We start from the raw sequence: 23,908 nt of genomic DNA, 5'->3' as shown, positions 1-23,908 counted from the left end.
ATCTTTGCATGAAATATTCCCTTGCCATCTCTAATTTTCTTGAAAAGATCTCTAGTCTTTCCCATTCTATTGCTTTCCTCTATTTCTTTGCATTGATTGCTGAGGAAGGCTTTCTTATCTCTCCTTGCTATTCTTTCGAACTATGCAATCAAATGCTTATATCTTTCCTTTTCTCCTTTCCTTTTTGCTTCTTTTCTTTTAACAGCTATTTGTAAGGGCTCCTCAAACAGACAAATTGCTTTTTTGCATGTTTTTTTTTTTTTTTTTTCCCGTGGGGATCGTCTTGATCCCTGTCTCCTGTACAATGTCACAAACCTCTGTCTATAGTTCTTCAGGCACTCTGTCTATCAGATCTAGACCCTTAAATCTATTTTTCACTTCCACTGTATAGTCACAAGGGATTTGATTTAGGTCATACCTGAATTGCCTAGTGGTTTTCCCCACTTTCTTCAGTTAGAGTCTGAATTTGGCAAAAATAAATTCATGATCTGAGCCACAGTCAGCTCCCGATCTTGTTTTTGCTGACTGTATAGAGCTTCTCCATCTTTGGCTGAAAAAAATGTAAACAATCTGATTTCAGTGTCGACCATCTGGTGATGTCCATGTGTATAGTCTTCTCTTGTGTTGTTGGAAAAGGGTGTTTGCTAATGACCAGTGCGTTCTCTTGGCAGAACTCTATTAGCCTTTGCCCTGCTTCATTCTGTACTCTAAGGACAAATTTGCCTTTTACTTCTGGTGTTTCTTGACTTCCTACTTTTGCATTCCAGGCCCCTATAATGAAAAGAACATCTTTTTTTGGTGTTAGTTGTAGAATGTCTTGTAGGTCTTCATAGAACCATTCAACTTCAGCTTCTTCAGCATTACTGGTTGGGGCATAGACTTGGATTACTGTGACATTGAATGGTTTGCCTTGGAAACGAACAGAGATTATTCTGTTGTTTCAGAGATTGCATCCAAGTACTGCATTTCGGACTCTTGTTGACTATTATGGTTACTCCATTTCTTCTAAGGGATACCTGCCCACAGTAGTAGATAAAACAGGCATCTGCATTAAATTCACCCATTCCAGTCCATCTTAGTTTGCTGCTTCCTAGAATGTCGATGTTCACTCTTGCCTTCTCCTGTTTGACCATTTCCAATATGCCCTGATTCATGGACCTAACATTCCAGGTTCCTACACAATATTGTCCATTTCAGCATCGAACCTTGCTTCTGTCTCCAGGGCCATCCACAACTGTTTTTGTTTTTTTTTTTTTTTGCTTTGGCTCCATCCTTTCATTCTTTCTGGAGTTATTTCTCCACTGATCTCCAGTAGCATATTGGGCACCTACTGACCTGGGGAGTTCATCTTTCAGTGTCCTATCTTTGTGCCTTTTCATACTGTTCATTGGGTTCTCAAGTCAAGAATATTGAAGGCGTTTGCCATTCCCTTCTCCAGTGGACCACATTCTGTCAGACCTCTCCACCATGACCTGGCCATCTTGGGTGGCCCCACAAGGCATGGCTTAGTTTCATTGAGTTAAACAAGGCTGTGGTCCTTGTGATCAGATTGGCTAGTTGTCTGTGATTGCAGTTTCAGTCTGTTTGCCCTTTGATGCCCTCAGTGCATACCATCTTACTTGGGTTTCTCTTACCTCTTTATTCCACTATCCAATACAAAATAAAAAAGTTTAAATTAAGAATAAAAACAAATGGCATCATGGACTTTTCCCATGACCATTGATTAAATTTACATTCATCTTTTCAAAGTGCTAGAATATTTTCCAAATAAAAGAGAAAACCACATATCATATCAAATGCAAAATTAATGCACACTGTTTAGTTCGCCTTTATCAAGAAGTGTAATAGTAGTCTGCCTTACAAATTCCGTTTTTCAGCATGGATTCAACCTGTAATATCCATGTGCCCAATTTGTGCTTTCTGATATTAGTATTTAGGACTCTATCCTGATTAAACAAAATATGAAAGAAGAACTAAATTTACTGACTTTTGAGGGTGTTTATCATAAGTGACAGTGACAGGTTTTATTTTCTTGGGCTCCAAAGTCACTGTGGATGTTGACTGTAGCCACAAAATTAAAAGAGGCTTGCTCCTTGGAAGAAAGTTGTGACAAAACTAGATAGAGTATTAAAAAACAGAGACACCACTTTGCTGACAAAGGTCCATATAGTCAAAGCTACGGTTTTTCCGATAGTCATGTATGGATGTAAATGTTGGACTACAAAGAAAGCTGAATACCGAAGAAGTAATGCTTTTGAACTGTGGTGTTGGAAAAGACTCTTGACAGTTCCTTGGACTGTAAGGAGATCAAACCAGTCAATCCTAAAGGAAATCTGTCCTGAATATTCATTGGAATGAATGACGCTGAAGCTGAAGCTCTAATACATTGGCCACCTGAAGAAAAGAGTCAACTCACTGGAAAAGACCCTGATGCTGGGAAACATTGAGGGCAAGAAGCGAAGGGGTGACAGAGAATGAGAGAGTTTAATGGTATCACTGATTCAATGGACATGAGTTTAAGCAAACTCTGGGAGATAGTTAAAGACAGGGAAGCCTGCTGTGCTGCAGTTCATGGGCTCACAGGGTCTGACATGACCTTGTGGCTGAACAACAACAATAACAATCCTAATTACCCAACTCATAAGTAAGTAAGTAAGTAAGTGTTAGTGGCTCAGTCATACCCGGCTCTTTGCGATCCCATGGACTGTAGCCCACCAGGCTCCTCTGTCCATGAGATTTTCCAGGCAGGGATACTGGAGTGGGTTGCCATTTCCTTCTCCAGGGGATCTTCCCAACCCAGGGATTGAACCCGGGTCTCCTGCACTGCAGGCAGATTCTTTACAGACTCAACTCATAAGGGTGTTATTAAAATCTAGCTGTCCCAAGTAGCTTATCTTCCTGGACTGTAGAAAGGATGATTTTGGCTTGGAAAAGCAGAAGGACTGAAGCAGAAAGGCCTGTGAATTTCTTATATGCAAGTGATTTTCCACATTCTAAAAAAGAAAAGATTCCATTAAGTCCAAATTAACCCATTTAATTAATTTTATTCTTAGATGAGTGGTGGTTATTCACTGATACTCCTCTGTTAAAATTCTAAATAGGATTGCTATGGCCTGCTCCACATGGAACACAACCTTGCCTTACTCAATGACACTCTGAGCCAGACCGTGTAGGGCCACCCAAGACAGAGGGTCATCGTGGAGACTTCTGACAAAATGTGGTCCACTATAGAGGGAATGGCAACCACTTCAGCATTCTTGCTTTGAAACCCCAACTCATTCCAGGTATTCCTCCACAGTATGTGAACCGAAAATTCCAGATATACAAGCTGGGTTGAGAAAAGACAAAAGAACCAGAGATCAAATTGCCAACATCTGTTGGATCATAGAAAAAGCTAGGGAATTCCAGAAAAACATCTACTTATGCTTTATTGACTACACCAAAGCCTTTGACTACAGATCACAAATAAACCATGGAAAATTCTTAAAGAGATGGGAACACCAGACCACCTTACCTATCTTTGGCAAAACCTGTATTCAGGTCAAGAAGTAACATTTAGAACAAGACATGGTACAATGGACTGATTCCAAATTGGAAAAAGAGTACAACAAGGCTGTATATTGCCACCCTGCTTAGTTTATATGCATGCTACATCATGAAAAATGCCAGGCTGGATGAAGCATAAGCTGGAATCCAGATTGCTAGGAGAAATATCAATAACCTCAGATATGTAGGTGACACCTCACTTATGTCAGAAATCAAAGAGGAATTAAAGAGCCTTTTGATGAAAGTGAAACAGGAGAGTAAAAGAGCTGACTTAAAGGTCAACATAAAAAAAACTAAGACAATGTTATCCAGTCCCATCACTTCATAGCAAATAGATGGGGAAACAATGGAAACTGTGACAGATGTTATCTTCTTGGGCTCCAAAATCACTGCAGAAAATAACTGCAGCCATGAAATTAAAAGATGCTTGCTCTTTGCTAGAAAAGCCATGAGCAACCTAGACCATGTATTAAAAAGCAGAGATGTTGCTTTGCCAACAAAGGTCAGTCTAGTCAAAGCTATGGTTTTTTTCCAGTAGTTATGTATGGATGTGAGAGGTGGACCATAAAGAAGGCTGAGCCCTGAAAAATTGATGCTTTGCAGTGTGGTGTTGGAAAAGACTCTTGAGAGTAACTTGGACTGCAAGGATATCAACCCAGTCAGTCCTAAAGGAAATCAATCCCAAATATTCATTGGAAGGACTTATTGGTGCTGAAACCTGAAGATCCAATATTTTGGCCACCTGATGCAAAGAGCTGACACATTAGAAGAGACCCTGATGCTGGAAAAGATTGAAGGCAGGAGAAGGGGAAGACAATGGACGAGATGGTTGGATGCCATCACCGACTCAATGGACATGAATATAGCAAGCCCTGGGAGATGATGCTAGATCTGACAGACAGAGTGGCTGATGAGCCATGGATGGAGGTTCGTGACACTGCACAGGAGACAGGAATCAAGACCATCCTCAAGAAAAAGCAATGCAAAAAAGCAAAACGGCTGTCTGAGGAGGCCTTACACATAGCTGTGAAAAGAAGGGAAGTGAAAAGCAAAGGAGAAAAGGAAAGATACACTCACTTGAATGCAGAGTTACAAAGAATAGCAAGGAGAGATAAGAAAGCCTTCCTCAGTGATCAATGCAAAGAAATAGAGGAAAACAACAGAATGGGAAAGACTAGAGATCTCTTCAAGAAAATTAGAGATCGCAAGGGAACATTTCATGCAAAGATGGGCTGAATAAAGGACAGAAATGGTATGGACCTAACAGAAGCAGAAGATATTAAGAAGAGGTGGCAAGAATATACAGAAGAACTGTACAAAAAAGATCTTCATGACCCAGATAATCACAATGGTGTGATCACTCACCTAGAGCCAGACATCCTGGGATGTGAAGTCAAGTGGGCCTTAGGAATCATCACTACGAAAAAAGCTAGTGGAGGTGATGGAATTCCAGTTGAGCTATTTCAAATCCTGAAAGATGAGGTTGTGAAAGTGCTGCACTCAATATGCCAGCAAATTTGGAAAACTCAGCAGTGGCCACAGGACTGGAAAAGGTCAGTTTTCATTCCAATCCCAAAGAAAGGCAATGCCAAAGAATGCTCAAACTATTGCACAATTGCACTCATCTCACATGCTAGTAAAGTAATGCTTAAAATTCTCCAAGACAGGCTTCAGCAATACATGATCCGTGAACTTCCAGATGTTCAAGCTGGTTTGAGAAAAGACAGAGGAAACAGAGATAAAGTTGTCAACATCCACTGGATCATCCAAAAAGCAAGAGAGTTCCAGAAAAACATCTATTTTTGTTTTATTGACTGCCAAAGCCTTTAACTGTGTGGATCACAATAAATTGTGGAAAATTCTGAAAGAGATGGGAATACCAGACCACCTGATCTGCCTCTTGAAAAACCTGTATACAGGTCAGGGAGCAACAGTTAGAAATGGGCATGGAACAACAGACTGATTCCAAATAGGAAAAGGAGTACGTCAAGGCTGTATACTGTCACCCTGCTTATTTAACTTATATGCAGAGTACATCATGAGAAACGGTGGGCTGGAGGAAGCACAAGCTGGAATCAAGATTTCTGGGAGAAATACCAATAACCTCAGATATGCAGATGATACCACCCTTATGACAGAAAGTGAAGAAGAACTAAAGAGCCTCTTGATGGAAGTGAAAGAGGAGAGTGAAAAAGTTGGTTTAAAGCTCAACATTCAGAACACTAAGGTCATGGCATCCAGTCCCATCACTTCATGGCAAATAGATGGGGAAACAGTGGCTGACTTTATTTTTCTGTGCTCCAAAATCACTGCAGATGGTGACTGCAGCCATGAAATTAAAAGATGCTTACTCCTTGGAAGGAAAGTTATGACCAAGCTAGACAGCATATTAAAAACAGAGACATTACTTTACCAACAAAGGTCATCTAGTCAAGGCTATGGTTTTTCTAGTGGTCATGTATGGATGTGAGAGTTGCACTATAAAGAAAGCTGAGTGCTGAAGAATTGATGTTTTTGAACTGTGGTGTTGGAGAAGACTCTTGAGAGTCCCTTGGACTGGAAGGAGATCCAACCAGTCCATCCTAAAGGAGATCAGTCCTAGGTGTTCATTGGAAGGACTGGTGTTGAAGCTGAAATGCCAGTATTCTGGCCACCTTATGTGAAGAGCTGACTCATTTGAAAAAACCCTGATGCTGGGAAAGATTGAGGGCAGGAGAAAAAGGGGATGACAGAAGATGAGATGGTTGGGTGGCATCACCGACTCGATGGACATGGGTTTGTTTGGACTCCTGGAGTTGGTGATGGATAGGGAGGCCTGGCATGCTGTGATTCATGGGTTCGCAAAGAGTCAGACACGACTGAGTGACTGAACTAAACTGGGAGATGATGAAGGACAGGGAAGCCTGGCCTGTTGCAATCCATGAGGTTGCAAAGAGTCGTATTTGACTGAGAGACTGAACAACAACAATACTACTATATAGCTAAAGCAAATGTGTATGGAGTGGTACATTCACTGATAGTCTCATCTCTGACAGTTGAATTATAACCAAGTTTTTCTGATATATATATATTTTAATATGCTTTACTTTGCGCTCATATATATAAATTCACAAAGTCTTTTATGACCTTTTCATTGGATATGGATTCCTTTATTTACTATAGACTTTCAGAATGTTCCCGAATTCACTTTGCAAGAAATATACTACAAATTATTGATCTTCTATATGTATTATAGGAAAATTTTCTTAATACTGATTCTGAAAAGCCCTGTCCTTACAACATTACTAACTCTTATAGACTCAGCTTATTCAAGACTTTAATTCTCAATGTACAGCATAAATAGTTAAGTTATTGGTTGAATTTTGTCAGAGATAAATTGTGTGTCTCAACATGGAAACCTGGTATATTCTCATGTCCACTTTGCTGGTCAACTAGTAGGTAAGAAAATACATTGAATATAGGCTTTCCAAAGTCCTTGTAGTTTCACTTCAATATTGGTACTTTGAGAAAAGTTTTATAGCAGAAAATAATGTACTTATAAAAAGTACATTTTTTTAAAATACTCTGGTCAATAAAATGACTTTCAGGAAATACATCTTATATATAACTATCTCTTGCATTTATAAAATACTTTATAATTTTTCAAAAAATTTTCCAATAAATAACCACATTCAAGCCTGACCTCAAAATTATTAAGTAGAATAGAAATCATTATCACCATTCACTGAAAAGGTATTTGAGAGGGAAAAATAAAATTTATATAAATGATCTGTTTTATGTAAAATGTGTTAATTTGTGACCAAGTCAGGACGATTATCCTGATCTCTTAAGTCCTAATTGGCTTTTCTTTCCACTGTAATGCCTAAAGTGATTGATAAGAATCTACTAGACTAGTGAATAAAATGGCAAACATTTATGTTCATTATGCTATAGGCATTCTCTTAAATCAGAAAGATATTTTCCCTGAAGGACCCTAAGTCTGGTTAACAAAGAGAAATAGTACAATGTAATATATGAATATGTGCTTCCCAGGTGGTGCAGTGGTAAACAACCCACCTGACAATGCAAGAGGTGCAAGTGATGCCAGTTTGATTCCTGGGTTGGAAAGATTCCCTGGAGAAGGAAATGGCAACCCATTCCATTAATCTTGCCTGGAGAATTCCATGGACAGAGGAACTTGGTGGGCTATAGTCCATGGGGTGGCAAAGAATCAGACACATCTGAGCACACAAAGTGGTACTATATATGAATATAAAGTTTTGTGACAGTTATAAGAGAAGGAATGGTGAGAAAAGACCTCATGGAAATGGTAGAGATCTGTTTTTAAGAAAGAGAATTCACATAATCAGAGACAAGAGTGTTTGACATTTTCAGAGATTACATGATTTTAGCAAAGGCAGAATGCTAAGAATACATAGTGTGAATTCCAAGGAGAGTATGAATCCCATTATAGTAGGAATAGAAAACAAAAGAAAGCAAACAAAACATAACAAAAACAAAAATAAGTAATATGATACTGAAAAAATAGTGTGGGCGTTTTGGTAGATGGTTTGGATTTACTAGCAAAGGCATTTGGAGTTAATTTGCAGGTGAGTCATGAAGTTTTGAGTAGGAGAGTGAGATTTTATAATGAAGTAGTATTTATAGGCAGGCTTCAACTGTACATGAACCAAGAATTTTCAGATGTTCAAGCTGGACTTAGAAAAGGCAGAGGAACCAGAAATCAAATTGCCAACATCTGTTGGATCATCGAAAAAAGTAAGAAAGTTAAACAAACAAACAAACAAAAAAGCACACCTACTTCTGCTTTACTGACTATGCAAAAGCCTTTGTGTGGATCACGGCAAAATGTGGAAAATTCTGAAAGAGATGAGAATACCAGACCACCTTACCTGCCTCCTGAAAAAATCTGTATGCAGGTCAAAAAGCAACAGTTAGAACTGGACATGGAACAACAGACTGGTTCCAAATAGGAAAAGGAGTACGTCAAGGCTGTATATTGTCACCCTGCTTATTTAACTTATATTCAGAGTACATCATGCGGAATGCCAGGCTGGATGAAGCACAAGATGGAATCAAGATTGCAGGGAGAGATATCAATAACCTCAGATATGCAGATGACACCACCCTTATGGCAGACAGTGAAGAAGAACTAAAGAGTCTCTTAATGAAAGTGAAAGAGGAGACTGAAAAAGTTGGCTTAAAACTCAACATTCAAAGAACTAAGATCATGGCATCCAGTCCCATTACTTCATGGCAAATACTGGAACAACAATGGAAACAGTGAGAGACTTTATTTTTCGGGGCTCCAAAATCACTGCAGATGATAACTGCAGCCAGGAGATTAAAAGACACTTGCTCCTTGGAAGAATAGCTATGACAAACTTAGGCAGCATATTAAAAAGCAGAGACATTACTTTACCAACAAAGGTCCATTTAGTAAAAGCTATGGTTTTTGCAGTAGTCATGTATGGATGTAAGAGTTGGACTACAAAGAAAGCTTAGTGCCGAAGAATTGATGCTTTTGAAGAATGGTGTTGGAGAAGACTCTTGAGAGTCCCTTGGACTGCAAGGATATCAAACCAGTCAATCCTAAAGGAGATCAGTCCTGAATATTAATTGGAAGGACTGATGCTGAAGCTCCAATACTTTGGCCACATGATGCAAAGAACTGACTCACTGGAAAAGATCCTAATGCTGGGAAAGTTTGAAGGCAGGGGGAGAATGGGATGACAGAGGATGAGATGGTTGGATGGCATCACCGACTCAATGGACATGAGTTGAGCAAGCTCTAGGAGTTGGTGGACTGAAGTGAGTATTTATAGAAAGAATAATCTCTTTGCAGTGCATAAAATGGATGATCAGTTTAGAAGTTAAATGAACTTAAAAATAATCAATATTAATAAATATAAGAATAGTATAAAAATCTATGAACAATGACTATGAAACTTTAAATTTATAAACACACCCCATGGCCTTGTCAAAGTACCACCTTTCCAAATAACCTACAAAATTAATTGGGTATGTTCAATGTTTTGTGTAATATAACAACAATAACAGCAACAATAAAACTTGGTTTGCTAACAAAGTATGATTAACACTCAAGGGAAAGTGTACTTTGAAAACTCAAATATGCTGTAATAAGTTACAGAAGCCTTTTTGGGAGATAAAAGGACACACATAGCAAAAGCATATAGACATACAACTAACATATGGATAGAAGAAAACTGTGGTTGATGTTTTAAATTAGAAGAATACACTTGAGAATTCACTGACTGATTTTGACAGAGGACTTCTGACATCTCACAAGTTGATTCTAATCACTAGTGATGTGTTATTGGTTATTTTTATATTTAATTTAAAAGTTATGCATATTTTAAGGCAAAGTAGGTAACAAAAGCTTTTAAATTAGTACTACAGGAATCAACAACAATATAATGGAATGAAAGATGATGAAAACTGTTTTCATCAGGAAGAATCACAAAATGTAAAAGTAGAATTTTAGAGGTTTGTAACTTTTCATTGAACAGAATATATAAACTTCCTCATTACAAATGGCCTCTTAAAGGAGGTATTTAACATTTTACCACTGTACTTTGGCCGTTCAGAAACCTAGCTAAGTCTAAAATTGCCAGTAATTCCATAACGTCACCTAGGCCAATCCCTACAAGCCTTTCTGTCAAGAGAACAAGGAACCAAATGGAACTTTGTTTTGGAGGGAGCTCATTGTAGCAATTCTGTAGGCAAAAGCTAGGCAACATAAAAACAGTGTAGCATATTGCATAAGAGCATGAGCTCTTGAGTCAGATTGCCTGCCATTTAATAGCTATGTGACTTTTGGCAGTTTGCTTAGACTCTATGTTACTCAGTTTCTTTGTATATAAAATGGAGAAAAATAAATGTATAATATAGAATTTATTGTATTAGCAAAAATATTAAATCATCACTTATAAAGTGATTATGATAGTATACAGCACACAGTAAATACTCCATAAGTTGTAGCTATTATTATAATATTATTTAGACCTACATTTCCTTTTTTAAAATTAATTTACTTTAATTGAAAGCTAATTACTTTATAATATTGTAGTGTTTTTTGCCATACATGGACATGAATCAGCCATGGGTGTACATGTGTTCCCCATCCTGAACCCTCCTTCCACCTTCCTCCCCATACCATCCCTCTGGGTCATCCCAGTGCACCAGCCCTGAGCCCCCTGTCTCATGTATCGAACCTGGGCTGGTGGTCTATTTCACAAATGATAATATACATGTTTCAGTGCTACTCTCTCAAATCATCCCACCCTCGCCTTCTCCCACCAAGACCAAAAGACTGTTATTTACATCTGTGTCTCTTTTGCTGTCTTGCATATAGGGTCATCATTACCATCTTTATAAATTTGATATTTTAATATACTGCATTGGTGTTTTTCTTTCTAATTTACTTCACTCCATATAATAGGCTCCAGCTTCATCCACTCATCAGAACTGATTCAAATGCATTCTTTTTAATAGCTGAGTAATATTCGATTGTGTATATGTACCACAGCTTTCTCATCCATTTGTCTGCTGATGGACATCTGGTTGCTTCCCTGTCCTAGCTATTGTAAACAGTGCTGTGATGAACACTGGGATACATGTGTCTCTTTAAATTTTGGTTTCCTTGGTGTGTATGCCCAGCAGTGGGATTGCTGGGTCGTATGGCAGTTCTATTTCCAGTTTTTTAAGGAATCTCCACACTGTTCTCCATAGTGGCTGTACTAGTTTGCATTCCCACCAACAGTGTTAGACAGTTTCCTTTTCTCTGTACCCTCTCCAGCATTTATTGTTTGTAGGCTTTTGGATCAGAGAAGGCAGTGGCACCCCACTCCAGTACTCTTGCCTGGAAAATTCCATGGATGGAGGAGCCTGGTAGGCTGCAATCCATGGGGTCACTAAGAGTAGGACAGGACTGAGCGACTTCACTTTCACTTTTCACTTTCATGCATTGGAGAAGGAAATGGCAACCCATAACAGTGTTCTTGCCTGGAGAATCCCAGGGACGGGGGAGCCTGGTGGGCTGCCATCTATGGGGTCGCACAGAGTTGGACACAACTGAAGCAACTTAGCAGCAGCAGCAGCAGCAGCAGCAGCAGACTTTTGGATAGCAGCCATTCTGACTGGTGTGAAATGGTACCTCATTGCGGTTTTGATTTGCATTTCTCTGATAATGAGTGATGTTGAATACCTTTTCATGCGTTTGTTAGCTATCTGTATGTCTTCTTTAGAGAAAAGTCTGTTTAGTTCTTTGGCTCATTTTTTTATTGGGTCATTTATTTTTCTGGAATTGAGCTGTAGGAGCTGCTTGTATATTTTTGAGATTAATTCTTTGTCAGTTGCTTCATTTGCTATTATTTTCTCCCAATCTGAAGAATGTCTTTTCACCTTGCTTATAGTTTCCTTCGTTGTGCAAAAGCTTTTAAGTTTAACTAGGTCCCATTTGTTTATTTTTAGACCTACATTTCATTGAGTGTTTCACTGGTAACAGTTGACAGGCCATGTAATTACACTCACAAAGCATATGGAATGGGAACTTTCAGTATTTCTGAAAAGTAAACTTTTTCATTGTTCTAGAGATAAATTTAGTGATTACATCAATTATTTCTTTTTATATACCCTTAGGTTTACATCTCTTGTGAAGAGATTGTAAAGAGGTAAATTGAGGTGTCATTATCACACACATATGGCTTTTGCTTACATTCTCATTTAGACACATACAGTTATCAACTTCCAAACAAAAGGCACTTCTAAAATGTATGGAACAGCCAGAACTTATAAACATGACTGATGGTAATACTTTCTGAATTAGATGTTAATTAGTGCCTCTTTTGGTCTTTCCTGGTGGCTCACACAATAAAGAATCTGCCAGTAATGCAGGAGACTCTGGTTCAGTCCTTGGGTCAGGAAGATCCCCTGGAGAAGGGAATGGCTACCCACTCCAGTGTTTTGACCTGGAGAATTCTATGGACAGAGAAACCTGGTGGGCTACAGTCCATGGGGTTGCAAAGAGTTAAACACAACTGAGCGATTAACACTTTCTTTTTTTTTTTGATCCTCATAACTTAGCTTTTAATGATGAATAAACTAAATTAGGACTTCATCCACATTTTCTCCTAAAAGGTGGCTACTTGATACTGCATAACTCCGATTTTGCAAGAAAAATGTAGGATTTATTTCTGTCTTTCAAATATTTTATTATAACACTGATAATATGAGGTTCCTATATACTTATAATCAACCGTGTATTTTTGTTATGTAATAAATCAATATTATAATTTATATATGAGAAAATTCCAAACATTTGTTTACATGTCTCAACTGAAGACTGAGCTGGTTAGATAGAATAATTTCTTATTTCTTAATATGATATATTCTGGTTCATGTTTTTTGGGAACAGAAGTGAAGAATTTCTGGATATCACCTGTAAAGTTGCTGCTATTTAATTATCTAAACAATTTTATTTTTCTTGTACTTATATATTATTTGATGTTTCCAAAATAAATGACAGGATCCGGTAAGAGAATAACTATATTAATGTGGTAAACTGGTTTTGTGAATGCAAGAGTAGAAGTTGGAAGAATTTAATTACTTTATGATCTTGTCAGAGGGGCCAGAAACACTATAGGACATAGTGCTTGTGTATTTATATCCCTGGAAGAGTAAATGATCCCATATAATTAGGACTGGATTATAAGGTTTCCTTTCCTTTGGCAGAAATAATGGATTTAGCAGAATAAAAATATCAGAACCCACTGTGTTAATCAAAATTTGATTTCAATTTTGTTTTTCTATTCTCTAAACCTAGTGGATGACATAATACCTTTGGTTTACTCATACTTTATCATGTTTTTCTGGCTTGGCCTTACGGTATAGGACATTGACAACCCATTCATTCATCCATCCATTCATCTATACCTACATACATTCAATCACATATTCATCCATCAACAAACATTACATTCCTACAACGTGAAAATTACTATGGTATTTGCTGTAATTACAAACATCAATAATAAAAGATGGTACAGACTGACTAGAATGCAGTGTGATGAGCTGTTTGAAAGTATTATTTACAAAGTGCCACATGACCAGAAAGAAGAAGCTACTTAGTTCTACCCAGAGGTGTCAGGCAAGATGTCACAAGAGAAATGACATTTGAATTTAATGTTGAAGAATACATAAGAATTAACTGGTCTGACTTACCTCACAAAGCACAATATTCCTGAGGTCTATTCACCTTGCTACAAATGGAAGAATTCATTTTTTATAGCTGAGTAATATTTTGATGTGTACACACACATACACACACACACACACACACAAAGTTAGCCAAAAAGCTCATTCAAGTTTTTCCATGTTACCAAAAGAATCTGTCTGCAATGTGAGAGACCTGGGTTCGATCCCCTGGAGGAGTGCATGGCAACCCTCTTCAGTATTCTTGCCTGGAAAATGCCCATGGACAGAGGAGCCTGGCAGGTTACAGTCCATGCAGTCACAAAGATTTGGACACAACTGAGAGACTTAGCATAGCAAAAAACCTGAATGAACTTTTCAGTCAACTCAATATGTATATACCATATCTTTATCCATTCATCAGTTGGTGGGCGCTTTGGGGGTTGCTTCCATGTCTTGGCTATTGTAAATAGTGCTACTATGAACAATGAGATGTATGTTTCTTTTCAAAGTAGTGTATTCACTTTTTTTTTTTTCCCCCATATATATACCCAGGAATGGAATTGCTGGCTTATACATTAGTCTTATTTTTAGTTTTTTTTTTTTTTTTTTTTTTAAGGAACTTCCATACTATTTTTAACAGTGGCTGTGCCAATTTACACTTTCACCAGCAGTGTACAAGGGTTCCCTTTTCTCCATATTCTGGCTAACATTTGCTATTTGTAGATATTTTGATGATAGCCACTGACAGGTGTGAGGTGATAACTCATTGTGGTTTTGGTTTGCATTCCTCTAATAATTTGTGATGCTGAGCATCTTTTGATGTGTTTGTTATCCACATGTATGCCCTCTTTGGAAAAATGTCTGTTCAAGTCTTCTGTCCAATTTTTCATTGGGTTGTTTTTTTGGTAATGAATTGTATAAGCTGTTTGTATATTTTGGATATTAACACCTTGTTTATCACATAATTTATAAATATTTTCTTGCATTCCGTGGGTTGTCTTTTCATTTTGTCAATGATTTCCTTTGCTCTGCAAAAACATTTAAGTTTAATTGGGTCCAATTTGTTTATTTTTGCTTTTATTTCCTTTGCTTTAGGAGAAACAGCCTCAAAATATTGTTATGATTTATGTCAGAGAGTGCTCTGTCTTTCTAGGAGTTTTATGGTGAATGGATCTAGAGAATTTTATGCTTAGTGATATAACTCAGGCAGAGAAAGATAAATACTGTATCATATCACTTACCTGTGCCATCTTAAATGTAATACAAGTGAATGTATATAATCAGACAGAAACAGACTCACAGATATGGAAAACAACTTAGTGGTTATCAGTGGGGAGAGGGAAAAGTGGAGGGGCACATTAGGAGTACAGGATTAAGAGATACAAACTAATAAGTATAAAATAGGCACAAGGATATATTATATAGCATAGGGAATTATAGACATTGTCTTATAATAACTTTTAGTGGAGTATAATCTATAAAAGTACTGAATTACTGTGCTGTACACATGAAGCTAATATAGTATTATAAGTCAACTATATTTCAATAAAAAAGAATCACTCAGAGAAGGGATTGGAAGGGAATCTGAACACTGAGAAAAATATGAACAAAAATAATAGAGTGAGAATATATGAAATATTTAAGGATGTAGGAGTATTCTGGTACGGCTAGTAGACTAGGACAAGAGGCTGCAGGGATTGAAATTGGAAATTTGGTTGGTATCTTATTTTGAGGGGGTATTCTATCTTTAAGGGTTGTGTATATGCCATGCTAAGGAATAAGAACTGGAGAAACCAACTGAGAATCAGAGAAGTTAGAAAAAAATAAGAAGGTTACAGAAAATATAATTGTTACATGAAGTTTCAAGGAAAGAAGAGTCAACAGGATCAAAAATTGAATATTAGCCCATGTTTATGTGGGAAGGAAATAAAGACCACATATAGCCATCAATAGCACTCAGGCTGTTCGTTCAATAAATTATGATTACATAAATAAATGAATAAATACTGAATTGTTCTTGTAAGACTACTGAAATGGAATCTTAACTATAGTCCATAGCAGCATGATTCTATTTGAGTTCAAATAATATTGTAATAAAATAAATTATATCTAAATCCTTGAATTCAAACTACATATGGAATATTATTTAAGTGTTGAAGTTTCTGTATCTTTCCCCCCAATAGTTAACTTCTCAATATTCACAATGGAGAATTCAACCTACTCACCACTGATAGATGCTGAGTTGGAGAAACATAGTCAGGTCCATGTTCCATTGAGAAACTCACTGTTTCAGGCTCAAGGGCAATTGGCTAAAAGCAAAAGTGAAAATCCCATGAAATATAAAGCCTAATGTGCTATAAAAAGGAAGCCAAGATTGTTAAAGAAGGCCCAGACATCTTTATCAGCTTTTTAATATATTTGTGAACAAAAATCAGATCATAAACACTGCACATGTACAATGATGATTGTACAAACAGTTAACATTTACTGAGTACTTCCTATATGTCTGGCATTATTCTATGTTAATTCTGACTGTCACAACAATTTCAAGGCAGGTACTGTTCCCTAGCACATTTAACAGATGAGGAGACCAAGGTCAGAGAATTAAATTAACTTGGCCAAAGTCACACAGGTAGTAAGTACTGGAGTTGGGATTTGAACTCAAGTAGTTTGGTGCTGGATCCCACATGTTCAGTCACTAAAGAAAGTGAAAGCAAAAGTCTCTCAGCTGTATTTGACAATTTGTGACCCCATGACTATACAGTCCATGGAATTCTCCAGGCCAGAATACTGGAATAGGTAGACGTTCACCTTCCCAGGGGATCTTTCCAACCCGGGGATCGAATCCAGGTTTCCTGCATTGCAGGCAGACTCAATCACTAAACTAGACTAATAAATATAGAAGTCTAAATTTGTATTATAAAGATAATAATAGATTTATTTATTTAACAATCTTAATATAACACTACATGCTAGGTTCTATTTTTAGGTCCTTATGACTATTAAATCTCTTAGTAGTGTCATATTAATATTGTTTTACATAATATGGATATTTGGAGAAATATACTATATACAAATATGTTGGAAAATCTTAAATTTCATTCTATTCCTGGGTAGAAATGCGAGATTAGTACAATTCAAAAAGTGGGTACAAGTGGAAAGAAGAACTTGTCAAAAATGGGGCATTTGTATGTGTGAAAAATCGACTAGAGGGTATAGAGTTAGATTAGAAAATCAACTAGAGGGTAACTAGATTAGAACATCAACTAGATTAGATTATACCTATTACCACTTCAAAGCTGAGTATATTAACATCTAACATTATATGAAAAGCCTTGATCTTAACACAGTCTGAACACATCAGTTCATATCAGAATTAACAGCACTAAAAACTGTCAACGATAATATTATGAAGCAGATAATATTTGTCTCAGGTAATTTCCAATTACCTTTTCTTTTCACTTTTTTCCAGTATTAATTTCCTATGTCTTTTAGCATTCTTTGATGCATGGCATTTGGAGCCAGTGATTTTGAGTCCTGGCTCTGATTTTATAAGCTGTGTACCTTTGGGAAAATTAAACTCTTTAGAAATTAAACCCTAAAAATTAAACTGAATACCCTTTCCTTATTTGTAAAATGAAAGTGCTAGTCACTCAGTTGTATCCGACTCTTTGTGACCCCATAGACTGTAGCCCGCTAGGCTCCTCTGTCCGTGGATTTCCTAGGCAAGAATACTGGACTGGGTAGCCATTCCCTTCTCCAGGGGAATCTTCTCACCCAGGAATCAAACCCAAGTCTACATTACAGGAAGATTCTTTACCATCTGAGCCACCAAGGATGTCCCTATTTGTAAAATATGGATACTATTAATATCTTCCTCACATGGCTGTTGTGGAGATTGAATGAGATAATGCAAATAAAGTATTTTGTATGTGGGCTTCACAAACTCTAATACTTATCAGTATTTGTCTTCAGAATATGAAAGAGATCACCAAATATCATGTGTCAAGTAATAAAAAATGTTGGTGGGATCCTTGATGTAAAAATTGGGGAGTAAAATTTAAACATGCTTTTGTGAATTCAAGTCCATTTTCCTTGCTGAGTGAGTACCCATGACTTTAGAGTATTTCACTGAAAACTAACACAACCATAATGCATGTATAAAAAATAATTTTAAACTTTGTTGATTCTTTCCTACTTTGAACATTAGCTAGTATTGTGCTTTAACTTAGTTCTTAAAACTATCCTCAGTCATTTAGCATAAAGTCAGTTAAATTCTATCATACTTGTTGAAATTAATAGTTATAGTGACAATATCCCCTTTTAATTCTTAGCAGGGTTTCTCAAGAGAAAGTCTAAATGTGGATTGATTAGAGATAATTTGATAGGCTGAATACCCTTTAAACAGCTGAAATCAAAATTCATGGGTTATTGTTTTGACAAAGAAATCTCAGAAAGAAAAAGTAGCATTTCAACCATAATTTTATCAGATTTGATAAATTGTAGCCATGAACTAAAAATTGACTAAAATATAGTGAGAGAGTTGAAGACAGAAATTCACAGTTTTTACTACTCTGAGGTTGAATACTAAGAATAACACAGGTGACACTGGCCCTCAAGATGCAGGTGGATGCAAGAAAGGGACACTAACTTTAAATAGTGGAGTGGGCTACATTTTACCTTATTTCAGCTCAGTACAAAAGGGTCTTTCTGCACTTCAGATTTCTTTTGACTTATGTTGAAATAAATAATATGGTTTTAAAATCAAATTTCAGGTTTGTGTATGAATTGGAAAAAGTCAGAAAGGATATGCAATATATGGTTAACAGTGACTACTTCTGGGGAAAGGACTTTCATTTTTTACTTCCTACAACTTAAAAAATAATGTTGCAGTAAATAAAATCATTTGAATATAAACTCTAAAGTCTAATTTTATTTGATAAGGAATAAAATAACTCATATTCAGGCTAGAAACAAAGCATTTTAAATCTTAGTGTGCCATATGCAACTGTATACTATTATATATTATATGATATATAATATTATATATTATATACAAAACATTTTATAAGTTTCATATTATAGCATACTACCTAATATCTTTATTCCACATACTATACCATATAATACAATAGTATATACCATATAATATATATAATTGGATTATAACAACAAAAATAAGCAGATATGTTTTTCCCTTATAGTAGCAGTACAATTTCAAGACTATAGATTAGTGCTTAAACATTTGTGGTTTTCATTTGGTTAGCTGACAAATATGTTTTTCTTAAAAAAAGAGCTATTTTTTCCCCTTTGCTTTAAATCTATTATGTTAACTAAGAGCATAGTATAGTAACACTACAGTACTAATAAAAGTTAACAAAATTCAGCATTTTTTTCATAATAGCTTGTTTCAATGTTAGTTTCTAAATTTTATCAGACATGTAATATAGTCAGTTACCAAAAATGTGCTTAAAGAGACAGTTTTGAAATCAGTATTGATGATATTTTAGTAAAAAGACACAGAAAACATTTTAAAAAGAACAAGCGATTTCTTGAGACTAGGAACTAGAGAGTTTTCACAAATCAACCGCTAATATTTCAAGGACAGAAACCATATGGTATTTATTTTTGTTCCTTATTCCTAGCCCATAGTTCAGTTCAGTTCAGTTGCTAAGTCATATCCAATTCTGCGACCCCATGGACTGCAGCATACCGTACTTCCTTGTCCATCACCAGCTCCCAGAGCTTGCTCAAAGTAGGGGCTCCATAAATGTTTGTTGAACTAAACAATAAAGTCAAGAAATGTAGATACACTGGTATAAAAGTAATTCATCATAAGAGTTAGGAATACTACAAGAAAGAAAAGTGCCATAAGAGTCAGGAATACTACAAGAACTTCTAATAATAGAAAATTAAAAAAAAAAAAAATCTTGCAGTGAAATCTGAAAGAGAGCACCAACACCATATGGGTGCACAGAAAATGCTAAATGTTAATATATGTGTATATGAGAATGATATCCAAACAAAATTTAAGAGCTGACATGAGATGACAACCTAAATTTATCTCTTTGTAAATAAGAAGACACAGAGATAACATGCAAATCACTCAAGTTCATGCAGCAAAAGATATTATAAAGATAAAAATTCTAGTTACTACATATTCTGAACCAAATATGACACATGGTTTCACAAAGAGTAAATGAATGCTACACAACAGATAGGATGTGTTAAGTACCAAAAAAGTACCAAAACGATGTTACAGGAATCAAACTAAAGCAATTTTTTTTTTTTTTCAGAGAAGTGATATATTGTAGTTAAGAATTGTTATCCGGAAATTCAATCCCATTCAGATACTTTTGGCGTGTAAATTTGAGTAAGCTATTCAATGACTGTGTATCAAGTGTTTTTGTCTATAAAATAGGGATATACTAACACATATATATGGAATTTAGAAAGATGTTAACGATAACCTTGTATGCGAGACAGCAAAAGAGACACAGATGTATAGAACAGTCTTTTGGACTCTGTGGGAGAGGGAGAGGGTGGGATGATTTGGGAAAATGGCATTGAAACATGTATAATATCATGTAAGAAATGAATCACCAGTCCAGGTTTGATGCAGGATACAGGATGCTTGAGGCTGGTGCACTGGGATGACCCAGAGGGATGGTACGGGGAGGGAGGTGGGAGGGGGATTCAGGATGGGGAACACGTGTATACCCATGGCAGATTCATGTTGATGTATGGCAAAACCAATACAATATTGTAAAGTAATTAGCCTCCAATTAAAATAAATAAATTTAAATTAAAAAATAGGGATAATAGCACATGTTGATATGAATTAAATCTGTTAATATATGTAAAGAATTTAGATTAGTTCTTGGTCTATGGTAAATACAGCTTGTTCTGCTACGAGGTACATTTCTTTATTGAAAATTAGTTCATATGCAATTGATAAAAGGGGAATAGTATCAGAATAAATTTGAAATGGTATAATTTTCTTCAGTATGTTAATTTTTTGAAATTTTCAGAAGCAAACATTAACACGATTAAAGAGAAAGTTTTAACATTATATGAAGACATTGTGGAAGCACTATAAATCCCACAGAAGTACTTTCCTTTATTGCCAGTAGGGTCTTTGAAAAGCAATAATTTTCCTGTGTTAAAGTACCTAGGAATCTGGAAGTGACACTTTAACTTGCAATAAAGAAAAATCGTTAAAGTGTCATTTCCAGATTCCTAGGTACTTTAACACAGGAAAATTATTGCTTTTCAAAGACTCTACTGGCAATAAAGGAAGGTACTTCCATTTTCTTGTACCAGGTTCCTCTTGGTCCTGGAGAAGGCAATGGCACCCCACTCCAGTACTCTTGCCTGGGAAATCCCATGGACGGAGGACCCTGGTAGGCTTCAGTCCATGGGGTCTCGAAGAGTCGGACACGACTGAGAGACTTCACTTTCACTTTTCACTTTCATGCATTGGAGAAGGAAATGGCAACCCACTCCAGTGCTCTTGCCTGGAGAATCCCAGGGACGGGGGAGCCCAGTGGGCTGCCGTCTATGGGGTCGCACAGAGTTGGACACGACTGAAGTGACTTAGCAGCAGCAGCCTCTTGGTTCATAATTTTAATGTAGATAGAACCAGAACTTAAAAGTGAGTTTCTATGTGAAACGAATCGCCAGTCCAGGTTTGATGCATGATAAAGGATGCTCGGGGATGGTGCACTGGGATGAGCCAGAGGGATGGGATGGGGAGGGAGGTGGGATCCAATTAAAATAAATAAATTTATATTTTTTTAAAAAAATGAGTTTCTTCAAGTACAAATATCTTGGAAGAGAAACTATGAGCCCCAAGGTCTAAGACTGTTAAAGATGGTGTTAATATTTTATTGAGAATATTATTGTTATTGTTGGGATTATGGTTATAAAGTACATTAACTTTTGGACGGCCTACCCCAACCTTGGCTGGGCTTAGTTGCTCAGTCATGTCTGACTCTTTGTGACCACATGGACTGTAGCCTGCCAGGCTCCTCTGTCCATGGAATATACCAGCCAAGAATACTAGAGCTGGTGGCCATTTCCTCTTCCAGGGGATCATCCCAATCCAGGAATTGAATCATAGTTTCCTGCATTGCAGGCAGATTATTTACCAGCTGAGATACCTGGGAAATCCAACTTTCCTAAATTTCTACTATTTTAATGAATGATTATGTGGAATATGGGAGTTTTCCTTTAGTTTTTAATAATCATCATATACACGATATTATAACAAAAATGAAGTTATTGGGTTAGTTAGTTCAGTGGCTCAGTTGTGTTGACTCTTTGTGACCCAACACCAGGTGTGAAGCATGCCAGGCTTCCCTGTCCATCACCAACTCCCAGAGCTTGCTCAAACTCATGTCCATTGAGTCAGTGATGCCATCCAAATATCTGCTCCTCTGTTGTCCCCTTCTCCTGCCTTCAATCTTTCCCAATATCAGGGTCTTTTCCAATGAGTCAGTTCTTCACATCAGGTGGCCAAAGTATTGGAGTTTCAGCTTCAGCCCCAGTCGTTTCAATGAATATTCAGGACTGATTTCCTTTAGAATGGACTGGTTGGATCTCCATGCCGTCAAAAGGACTCTCAAATGTCTTCTCCAACACCACAGCTCAAAAGCATCAATTCTTCAGCGCTCAGCTTTCTTTATAGTCCAACTCTCACATCCATACATGACTACTGGAAAAACCATAGCTTTGACTAGATGGACCTTTGTTGGAAAATTCATGTCTCTGATTTTAATATGGTGTCTAGGTTGGTCATAGCTTTTCTTCCAAAAAGCAAGCGTCTTTTAATTTCAAGGCTGCAGTCACCATCTGCAGTGATTTCGGAGCCCCAAAATAATGAAGTTTCTCACTGTTTCCATTGTTTCCCCGTCTATTTGCCATGAAGTGATGGGATCAGTTGCCATGATCTTAGTTTTCTGAATGTTGAGTCTTAGGGCGGCTTTTTCACACGTCTCGTATACTTTCATCAAGAGGCTCTTTAGTTCTTCATAACTAAAGAAGCAATCTCGATTCCAGTTTGTGCTTCATGCAGCCCACCATTTCGCATGATGTACTCTGCATATAAGTTAAATAAGCAGAGTGACAATATACAGCCTTGTTGTAGCCCTTTCCAAATTTGGAACCAGTCAGTTGTTCCATGTCCAATTCTAATTGTTGCCTTTGACCTGAATACAGATTTCTCAGAAGGCAGGTAAGGTGGACTGGTATTCCCATTTCTTGAAGAATTTTCCACAGTTTGTTTTCATCCACACAGTCAAATGCTTTGGTGTAATCAAGAAAGCAGAAGTAGATGTTTTTGTGGAACTCTCTTGGTTTTTCTGTGATCCAACGGATGTTGGCAAATTGATTTCTGGTTCCTCTGCCTTTTCTAAATCCAGCTTGAACATCTGAAAGTTCTCTGTTCACATACTGTTGGACCCTGGCTTGGAGAACTTTGAGCATAACTTTGCTAGCATGTGAGATGAGGTCAATTGTGTGGCTGTTTTAACATTTTTTAATATTGCTTTCCTTCAGGATTGGAATAAAAACTGACCTTTTCCAGTCCTGTGGCCACTGCCGAGTTTTCCAAACTTGCTAGCATATTGAGTGCAGAACTCTCACAGCATCATCTCTTCGGATTTGAAATAGCTCAACTGAAATTCCATCACCTCCACTAGCTTTGTTTATAGTGATGCTTCCTAAGGCCCCCACTTGACTTTGCATTCCAAGATATCTGAGTCTAGGTGAGTAATCATACCATCATTATTATCTGGGTCATGAAATTTTTTTTTGCATGGCTCTTCTGTGTATTTTTGCACCTCTTCTTAATATCTTCTGCTTCTGTTAGGTCCATACCATTTCTGTCCTTTACTGTGCCGATCCTTGCTTGAAATGTTCCCTTGGTATCTCTAATTGTCTTGAGGAGATCTCTAGTCTTTCCCATTCTACTGTTTTCCTCTATTTCTTTGCATTGATCACTGAGGAAGGCTTTCTTATCTCTCCTTGCTATTCTTTGGAACTCTGCTTTCACATGGGTATATATTTCCTTTCTTCCTTTGCCGTTAGCTTGTTTTCTCAGCTATTTGTTAGGCCTCCTCATACAATCATTGTGATTTTTGCATTT

At 36.9% G+C, this 23,908-nt stretch overlaps 1 protein-coding gene across 7 annotated transcripts in view; it reads right to left on the bottom strand.

Moving 5' to 3' along the window:
* Nucleotides 1-23,908, bottom strand: part of LOC147340723 (uncharacterized) — a 467,968-nt gene that overhangs the window by 135,553 nt on the left and 308,507 nt on the right. For all 7 annotated transcript variants that reach the window (XM_086386242.1, XM_086386239.1, XM_086386241.1 and 4 more), the window contains one exon: nucleotides 15,987-16,070. In XM_086386242.1, the coding sequence (XP_086242368.1) occupies nucleotides 15,987-16,070 (84 nt within the window). The remainder of the gene's footprint in view (nucleotides 1-15,986; nucleotides 16,071-23,908) is intronic.

This window comes from Bos grunniens, chromosome X (assembly GCF_055505025.1).
Source record: "Bos grunniens cultivar Pamir isolate PY7600 chromosome X, Bosgru_T2T1.0, whole genome shotgun sequence".
Taxonomy (NCBI): domain Eukaryota; kingdom Metazoa; phylum Chordata; class Mammalia; order Artiodactyla; family Bovidae; genus Bos; species Bos grunniens.
The sequence above is the reverse complement of the archived record's forward strand: the minus strand, read 5'-3'. Positions and strand labels throughout refer to the sequence as shown.